Raw genomic sequence first — 10,213 nt, forward strand, 5'->3', positions numbered from 1 at the left:
CAAGGGCTTTGAGAAGAAGGGAGGTTGAAAATCATGTTGTAGTTCACACGGATTATGTTATGAAGAATTGTTTTTTTTTTCCTATCGCAGGATAGGTGATTAGATTGTCTCAACCTCAGTAAGAAAGAAGCTCCATGACCTCCTCTCATTTCTTGCTCTTGGTGCATACGGATAAAACAGGGGGAGAGGGAGAGCCCTTCAAAATTAACTCGTTTAGAATGAACATGTTGGAGATATTAAAACCATTTGCAATCTTGGATTACAAAGCTGATTTATTTGAATTTAGAACATTAACACCTAAAACTGAGTTTATTAACCAATCAACACGGTTCAGTCCTGGATTTGACAAACAGCAAAGTCCAACTCCTACAGTTACATGTAACTCACTGGTGACTTTGCAGGAGGGTGTTCCAAGTAAATACCTTCCCCATACTTAGTGCAGGTAGACTGCCTCACCCCAGGGTGTATTTTATGGTGTACCATGACTTCAGATAATGAACACTTTCCCACAATGACAGCATCTCAACGGTCTCTTTACATTGTGAACGTGTTGATGGGAACAGCCTTTCCTGGGACCTTTATAGCAATTCCCACATTCAAGTGGTCTGTCCCCAGCGTGAACACCCTGCACTCGGAGCACATGAATGGTGCCTTCCCAGAGCGACTGTGCCAACAGGGCTCCAGCTGAGGCTGGAGTCTGAACCCTTCATCACAGACCTACATGTCCATGGTCTGTCTTCAGTGTGACTACATTTGTGCCTCAACAGGCCAGAATATTGGCTGAAGAAGCCTTGTCCACCCAGAGAACACATGTAGGGTTTCTCTTTGCTGTGAACTGCGCTTTCTTTCCACATCCAAAACCCAATTTACTTTCTAAGTGTAATAAATTGGAAGCCGCTGTCAGATTCTGAAGTGATGCTGGATCCCTGACTGTAATTCCTCCCCCTCTGAAACTGTTTTCAGACAGAAAAAAAAAGAAAACCCAACAAAAATACAAAGACAGGTTATGACATTGAGGTGAATGTGTGATAATTTGTCAACGTGGCTGAAAGGGAAATGCATCATGAAACCTGCCAGAATATTATAAAAACATTAGTGGTTCACGAATGTGTATCAAGGAAGGGAATTTGCCATCCAATCTGAATATACACAAGACTCTGGACTCTATGGGATAAAACAAAGACAGGTAGAGGCAAAGGAAAGAAATTATTCTGCGTCATGCCCCAGTTAAACTTTAAATATTACATTTAAATATATTTACATCACCACCAAAACCATCTATTTATCCCTCAGTGAAATCACCCATTTCAACTCATCTGGTATGGGTTCCACTCCACTCCCTTCTTATTTCTAGACTTAATCATGCACTTCTGGCTGGCCACACATTCAACCATGCAGTAACTTTGAAGTCATCAAAAATTATGCTGCTTGTGATGTTACACTTAATAGCTCTGCTTATGTTTCCAGACTTGGTTGTAAATTCTGATACTAAAAGAGAAAATAGTAGAAATAAGTTTGGAGAGAGAAAAACAATAATATTACAGGATGTGCTGAATAAATGACATAGAATAAATATGGTGCAGAGTTTGACTTTCTACATAAGCCCAGAAGCAGAAATGAGGTCCAGTGGAGGAAAAACAGTTCCTGACATTGGGAAATATAAATCTGGTTAATCAGCAGCACACTGCTCAGGCATGAGCAGGAATGGAAACCTTCCCATAGATAGTTTACAGAAAATCAACAAACTGCCAAACATGCTTGAAATATATCCATTATTAGAGACACCGGAGTTAAATAAGAGGGGGATAGGTGACCAGAAAGGACAGAGGTGTGCCAAAGTAATGGATGGATATAGATTTGGATCGACAGTAAAGGAGCCTGCCTCAGACCCATGGAAGAACAGCTAAAACTTCAAATTGCAAATGTAAGTTCAATCATTCTAACCTCTGAAACAATTTCATTGTCTCCAATTTTAAAATCTCTGGCCAAATCCTACATCTTCAAAGATATCAGAAACACTGGAGTCAGAGAAAATTCACAGAGTTTTCAAATCTTCAGTCAGAAGTCATGAGTGTCAGTAAAAGACAGAACCTGAGAGACAAACATTTCTCTTGGTTTGAGTTTGCAGTGTGTAACTCATTCCCCATGCAATCCATTCCTGTCAATCCAGGATATAATTGTGCAATATGAGCTTTCTGCTTCTTGGGTGAAGATGGTCATATGCACATGCTCAGTTTTTATTAAGGTGGTAACTGGTCCCCAGGGTTTCTAAATTACCTTTCTTATGTTAGAAAGCATTAGTTAGAAATAATGAGGAATCAATGGTCTGATAAGATGGGAACGTTAATGAAATTAGTATGAAATGCAGTAGTAGTACTGTAGAAATTAAAGGAACTAAATTGCAAGAAACCCCTGAACTGTGGACCTCCATCCTTAGATTTTAAAAGAGGGGCTGCAGAGAGTAGTTGCTTCCCCTTCAATCTTCCAGATATTCACTGGGACACTGAAACCCCACCAACTTTGTTCCTAATGGATGTTTAGGTATATTCCCAATGAAAAAAGAGCAAGGGTCACAGTTTAAGAATACAAAGTAGACCATTGAACTGAAACGAGGAGAAATTTCTCCACTCAGGGAGTGACTAGCCTGTGGAATTCTCTTCCACGGCCAGCAATTGAGACCAAAACATTGAAATGTTTCCTAAGAGTTAGGCATGGTTCACAGGGTAAAAGGGTTCAAAGAGTATACGGAGAAAAAGGGAACACGGTTCATATCGAACAGTCGTGCAGATTCGAAGGGCCAAATGACCTACTCCTCCTACTATTTTCCGACATGTCTCACTCAAGTTGTCTGCCAATGTGAGCTGTACCAGGAGCAAATCCACCTGTGTAAGTTATTTATTAGTCCACATCTCAAGTACTATGTGCAATCCTAGTTCTCTCATTAGAGAGTGTTTGTAATTGCAAGCAGTCACCACGATGTTCCTAACATGGGCTGTTCCAGCCCAAGTGTCGTGTACCTAGTGTTCAAGACCCACATGCCGTGGAGGGCGTAACATGTTATGTCCAAGTAGGTTGATTAAAAACAAAGTAATTGCACTGGAAATTGCAGCTATGAGGAAGGGTTGGCACGGCTGTGGTTGTGTGCGCTGAAACAGTGGAAATTTGTGTGAGGTGTGTAAGGTTGTGAGGTGCCTGGATGGAGTGAATGAGATACTGTTTCCTTCTGCATGGAGCTCATTATCACTTTGACTAAGGTACGGGTCAGAGATTGAAAGGGATTGTTGGAAAGACCAGACGGAAGCGCGGAGCTGGATGCTCACCGTCTGTGATGTCACAATGGCGGCGGTTCCCTGGGTAACCCGCTAACGTCACCGAGGCAAAGACACCCGCCTAAGTCCATTACTAGATCATGAAATGTGAGGCTGGATGAACACAGCAGGCCAAGCAGCATCTCAGGAGCACAAAAGCTGACGTTTCGGGCCTAGACCCTTCATCTGATGAAACGTCAGCTTTTGTGCTCCTGAGATGCTGCTTGGCCTGCTATGTTCATCCATCCTCACATTTTATTATCTTGGAATTCTCCAGCATCTGCAGTTCCCGTTATCTCTAAGTCCATTACTAAGATGGCGTCCGAGAACCCGTTGCTCTGGGGTACTGTCTCCGTCCCCGGGTTAAACACGGCGCCTGTGTGGCTCCTATTCGGGGCTCAGAGACCTCCGTCAGGAATTCTGTAAACTTCCCAGAGGCACCCCCCCGCCCGCCTTTTCGTTTCCGCCCAGTTTCACATTCTACATCTGCTGCCCACTCCTCCTCGGTCCAGTTCCGTCGCTGACACTGACCATGCTCAGTGCCCCGCACGATTATTGGAGACGAACGCGCAGACGCAAAACGTCATTCCCTACCAAGGAGCCAGCAGCTGGCCTGGGAGGAGTTGGGGATATTTTCACTTCAGATCCTATCCTTGTATCTTTGTTTTTGTAACGAGAAGTGAAAATTACCTATTACGTCGACCTAAATAACGAACTGGACTGAAAATTTCATTGCATATCTACAGCAAAATTGAAATTGATAAATTTTATTTGACACAAGCGTAATTATTAATATTTGAGAACAAAAAAGCGACACCAAGATAAAGCTAAGAATTCAGATAAAAGGAATTGAGTCTATTGAAAGGAAAAGATATTTCTAGTTTCACACAGCAAACAAATCAACAGCAAACTTTTTTCTTCCCCCAATTAATTCTCAGTATTTAAAATTGTTCAGTCGACTAATTAACTGCAACAAGGCCAGACATTTTAAAACGAATCCACCTTCCACAGAATGGGGAAAATTTGAGGTAGTATTCATAGTTTTGTCAATTTTTGTCTTCTCTTCAGATATTGCCTGAAGGCAGAGGTTTCCTTGCAATATTTGTTTCAGTATCAACAGAAATTACTTATTCTCGAAGTCTGGTGTTTCAGTGGAGTAAGTATCAGTAGGCAGTGGGCAAAAGTAATTCGAGCAAATGATAAATTTGTTTAAATTGTAATGATTACGAAAAGCTATAGAGAAGACCAGAGGATAACTGTACACTCTGCTTTCAGTGCTGAGAACAATCACATTGGATATCAAAGCCTGAGTGACACGAATGTTTCTTTTCTATTTTAGTTTAAGTTGAAGATCTGAATTCTTCCTGTTCTGCAATTAGACTTTTCAACAACCTAAATCAGTACTTCAAACTGTGGAATGAATTCAAAGCCTGGACAACATGGAATCTGTATGGGTGGATCTCCAGAACACCGAAGGGAAAAAGAAGTGTTAAATGGGTGTTCTCTGCAGACTACGAAACAGTAGTTGTGAGGTTGACGATGGCATCAAACAGGAAACTGGAGAGGTGTGCAGTCAGAGTACAGCAGTTATTATGGGTGACTTCAATTTGCATATTGATTAGATGAACCAAACTTGTAGCAATACAATGGTGGAGAATTTCCTGGAATGTACGAGAGATGGTTTCTTCGACCAACATGGCGAGTAACCAACTTGAGAGCAGGCCATCCTAAGATTGGGTATTCTGTAATGAGAGACGATTAATTAGCAACCTTGGGGTTTGAGATCCTTTGGGGAAAAGTGACCATAATATGGTAGAATTCTTTAGATTTTAGTAAAGCCTTTGATAAGGTTCCATATGGTAGATATGGTTCCACATTAATTAGTAAAATTAGGTCACACGGGATTCAAGGTGAGCTTGCCAATTGTATATAATTGGCTTATCAGCAGAAGACAGACAATAGTGGTGGTGGGTCACCTTTTGGACTGCAGATCTGTTCCATAGGAATTGGTTCTGGGTCCTCTTTTGCTTGTTATTTATATAGAGGGCATGACTAGTAAGTGTGGATGACACCAAACTTGCTGGCATAGTAGACAGTGAAGAAGGTTTTCTAAGACTACAGAGGGATCCAGATCAAATCGGTCAATGGACCAAAAAATGGCAGATGGATAAATGCGAGGTATTACATTTTGGTACAACAACAACCAAGGGCAGGGCCTTGGGTAGTGCAGAATAGGGGGAGTGAGGGCTGCAGGTACATAATTCTTTGAAGTTTGCATCACATGTAGGTAGGGTGGTTAAAAAGGTGTTTGGAAAGCTTGCCTTTGTTTCTCAGTCCTTTGAGTACAGGAATTGGGAAGGCACGTTGAGGTTGTACAGGACATTGGCAAGGTCTCTTCTGGAAATACTATGTCCAGTTCTGGTCGTCCAATTATAGAATGGATATTATCAAGCTGGAGAAGGCTCAGAAGTTGATAATGGCGGGTATGGAAGGTTTGTGTTATAAAGAAGGGTTGGATGGGCTGGGACTTTTTTCACTGGAGCGCAAGAGGTTGAGAGGCAAACTGATAAAGTTTTATAAAATAATGAGAGGTATAGATAGAATTAATGGTAATTGTCTTTTCCTTAAGATGGGGAATTTCAAGACCAGGGACCCACTTTTAAGGTGAGAGCAGAGAGATTTATAAAAAGACATAAGACGCAATTTTTACAGAGAGGGTGGTTCATATTTGAAATGAACTTCCTGAGGAAGTGGTGGACACAGGTACAATTACAATATTTAAAAGGCATTTGGATAAGTATTTCAGATAACAAGGTGTAGAGCTGGATGAACACAGCAGGCCAAGCAGTATCAGAGGAGCAGGAAATCTGACTTTTTGGGTCTGGACTCTTCTTCATTTTTTGAAGAAGGGTCCAGACCCGAAATGTCAGATTTCCTGCTCCTCTGATGCTGCTTGGCCTGCTGTGTTCATCCAGCTCTACACCTTGTTATCTCAGATTCTCCAGCATTGGCAGTTCCTACTAAATCTGGATAAGTATTCGGCTAGAAAAGGTTTGGAAGGATATTGACTAGCAGCAGGCAGGTGGGACAAGTTTAGTTTGGAATTATGTTTGGCACGGACTAGGGTCCTGAACTTAAAGAAAGTTAACTTTGATGGTATGAGGCATGCATTGTCTAGAATAAGACAACCCAGGATACAGAAGATGTTTACGGTGGCTAGGCAATAGCAGACATTTAAAGAACATATGGATGAATGTCAACGTCCCAGTCTTGGGCAATAGTCCAACAGGGAAGGTGGCTCAACCATGGCTAACAACGGAAATCTGGGATAGTATCCAAGCCAAAGAGGAGGCATTTAAATTGTCTAGAAAAAGCAGCAAATCTGAGGACTGGGAGAAATTTACAATTCAGCAGAGGAGGACAAAATGGTTTAATTTGGAAGGAGAAAATAGAATATGAGAGTAAGTTTGTGGAAAACATAAAACCTGACTGCAAAAGCTTTTATAGATAAGTGAAGAGAAAAAGACTGGTGGAGACAAATGTAGGTTCCTTATAGTTAGAGTCAGGTGAATTCATAATGGACAACAGAGATAGCCAACGAATTGAACAAATATGTTGAATCTGTTTTGACTAAGGAGGACACAAAATAACCTTTGGGGAATGCTAGGAGACAGAGGGTCAAGCAAGGAAGGAGGAATTTAAGGAAATCTTATCAGTCAGGAAATGGTATTGGGGAATTTGATGGCATCACAGCAGCCGAAAGCAGGGACACCAGTGACATGGGGGGGTTCCCAGCTACCGGTGGCCTGAGGGGGGCGCTCAGGACCCCAGCGATGCGGTGCGGAGCAGGGGCACACAGACTCAGGGCAGCAGGCTCGTGCAGGAGCATGACAGCAGTGGATCAGCGTAGAGCGTGGCAGTCAGACCATGTGGAGGCCACCTGCATCGGTCTGCTGCAGAGAGCTTTTGGAGAGAGGCTGTAATGTTTGTCTTTTTCACTTTGCTTTGTGTTTTTTCTGATCTATGGTCACACTGTGTATAGCCACAGTGTAACCTTTTTCTTCATTTCTCTATTCTGTTTCTAAGGATCGTACCTAGGAACCTTTGTACCTAAGATGGTGCTGTAAATGGTAAATTATGACCTTTTCACTGTAATGTTTTGAGTACATGCAACAATAAAGCTAATTCAATTCAGGAAGTGGTCCTAGAAATAGTGGATGCATTGGTGATAATTTTCCAACATTCTATAGACACTGGAAGAGTTACAATGGATTGCAGGGCAGCAAATGTAATCCCACCTTTTAAAAATGGAGGGAGAGAGAAAACAGGGAATTATTGGCCAGTTAGCCTGACATTGATGGCAAGGAAAATGCTGGAGTCAATTATTAAGGATGTAAAACTGAGCATTTGGAAAGCGGTGACCAAATCAGTCTAAGTGAGCACGGAGACACGAAAGGAAAGCTTGACAAACCTTCTGGAATGTTTTGAGCATGTGACTAGCAAGGTGGACAAGGGTGAATCAGTAGATGTTGGTATCTAGATTTTCAAAAGGCTTTTGATGAGGTTCCACCCAACAGGTTAGTAAGGGAAATTAAAGCTCCTGGTATCAGAGGTAATGTATTGTGGATAAAGAACTGGATAGTGGACAGGAAACAAAGAGTTGGAATAAATGGGTCCTTTTCAGAGTGGCAGGCAACGAGTGGGGTACTGCAGGGTTCAGTGCTGGCACCCAGCTGTCGACAATACACATTAACAATTTGGATGAAAGAATTGAAAGCAATATCTCCAAATTTGGTGACGACACTAACTGGGTGGCATGTGTGCTGTTAGGAGGATGCTAAGAGGCTGCTGGGTGACTTGGACAGGCTGGCTGAGTGGGTAAATACTTGGCAAATGGAACATAACGTGGATATATGTGAGATTATCCACATTGATGCCAAAACCAGAAAGGCAGATTATCTGAATGGTGGCAGTTTAGGAAAAGGTGAGGTGCAATGAGACCTGGGTGTCATGATGGAAGGCTAGCATGGTGGTGCAGCAAGCAGCGAGGAAAGATAATGGCATGCCAACCTTCATAGCAAGATGATTTGTGTATAGGAATGGAGATGTCTTGCTGGAGCTATACAGGGCCTTGGTGAGGCTACACCTTGAGTATTGTGTGCAGTTTTGGTCTCCTAATCTGAGGAGGGATATTCTTACTATTGAGGGAGTCCAGTGAATTTCATCAGACTGATTGCCAGGATGGCAGGACTGACATATGAAGCAAGACTAGATTGAGTGGGATTGTATTCACTGGAATTTAGAAGAATGAAGGGGAATCTCGCAGAAACCCACAAAAATCCTTGATGAGACTGGACAGGCTAGATACAGGAAGAATGTTCCCCATGTCGGTTAAGTCCAGAACTAGGGATCACAGTCTAGGAATAAGGGGTAGGCCATTTTGGACTGAGATGAGGAAGGATTTCTTTAGTCAGATGGTTGTGAACCTGTGGAAGTCTCTACCACAGAAAGCTTTTGGGGCCTGTCCATTAGATAAATTAAAGAGGGAGCTGGATGTGGCCTTTATAGCCAAAGGGATCAAAGGGTATGGAGAGAAAGCAGGAGGTGCATGATCAGTGCTGAAGTTCCATGATTAATCATGATCTTATTGAATGTTGATGTAGGCTTAAAGGGTTGAATAGCCTACTGCTGCACCTAATTTCTATGTAATTGTTAATGGTCCATTTTTGTTGTTGATTATGAGTTCTACAATGGAAAATTGTAGCAGCAGCAAGTGGGCCCAGCTCCAACCTCGTGGTGGTAGCGAGAGCCCCTACTTACTTTTCTGGGGCGAGCACGGGACCTAGCATTGGAATTGGCAGCTGCCACATCGACAGAGGCGACGTTGGCGAGGTAGGACCTAACTTGTAAATCCATTCTTCTTGCTGGGAACTGCCCGAAGCTGAACCACACTGTTCACAATCTCGATCATGTATTTAACCCAAAGATGAGCTTCTGATCATGTAGCACAGAGAGGTTGGAGGGACTGAAATTATTTGCCTTTGAGCATGGAAGGTTAAAGAGAGATTTTACAGAGATGTGGAAGGTTTTCAGCTGGTTTCACCCACATATATAGAAACCGTTTCCATTGCAGGATGGTTGCTAACCATAGAACACAACATTAAATTGTACAGCAAAAAGTCTTGAGACAGAAGAGGGGAGATGATTTTACTCAGTCTGTTATGATCCGGAGGACATTATCTGAATGTCTGGTAGAAGCAGGTCCCAACAGTAACTTTCAAAAATGATTTGTACATTTCCTCAATAAGGCAAGATTTTCAGGGTGGAAGAGAAGGAGCAGGGGAATGGGACAGATTGTGCTAGTATTGTCTCTGAAGATGCTGCACCTTCTCTGTAGCTATCAAGGTTATTTTCTACATTCTGTTCTACTACCCTAAATGTAGATATACAAGGTGTGATTTTTCTGGTTAGTATGCAAAACAATATTTTGCATTGTATCGCAGTACATGTGACAATAATAAATCAAATCAAGAGATGGTGTTGAACATTGTCGGTATACATGTGTAAAATAACATGGCGCATTTGGACATTACGCATTGGACAAGAGATTGGCAAGGCCAAATGAGGTCAAGAATTGTATTTTTTCCCAGGATGGATGATGATTGTAAATTGAAAGGTGAGAGGGACAGAGAAGAGAAGGAACCGTTAACAATATCAGCGAACATTAAAGTTAGATGGTCAGTGGTTTAGACAGGTTAAGGGACTCAGATGTGAGTCTAAGGGACAAGCTGAGCACTGAACAGGAATGATGGAGATAGGAGAAAAATTGGAGAATGACACAAATGAAAGTTCAAAGAAGCATTTCAGAGACATTTTGGTCTGCTGAGCTTTGCATAGAGAAGGCT

The 10,213-nt window shown here is 42.2% G+C and overlaps 1 protein-coding gene across 1 annotated transcript in view; it reads left to right on the forward strand.

Moving 5' to 3' along the window:
• LOC125448995 (uncharacterized) overlaps positions 1 to 10,213 on the forward strand; it is a 100,794-nt gene that overhangs the window by 39,949 nt on the left and 50,632 nt on the right. Inside the window, exons 15-18 of the mRNA XM_059641836.1 lie at positions 3,821 to 3,977; positions 4,688 to 4,873; positions 5,745 to 5,800; positions 9,073 to 9,200. Coding sequence (XP_059497819.1) covers positions 3,821 to 3,977; positions 4,688 to 4,873; positions 5,745 to 5,800; positions 9,073 to 9,200 — 527 coding nt within the window. The remainder of the gene's footprint in view (positions 1 to 3,820; positions 3,978 to 4,687; positions 4,874 to 5,744; positions 5,801 to 9,072; positions 9,201 to 10,213) is intronic.

Source organism: Stegostoma tigrinum, chromosome 43 (genome assembly GCF_030684315.1).
Source record: "Stegostoma tigrinum isolate sSteTig4 chromosome 43, sSteTig4.hap1, whole genome shotgun sequence".
NCBI classification, from domain to species: domain Eukaryota; kingdom Metazoa; phylum Chordata; class Chondrichthyes; order Orectolobiformes; family Stegostomatidae; genus Stegostoma; species Stegostoma tigrinum.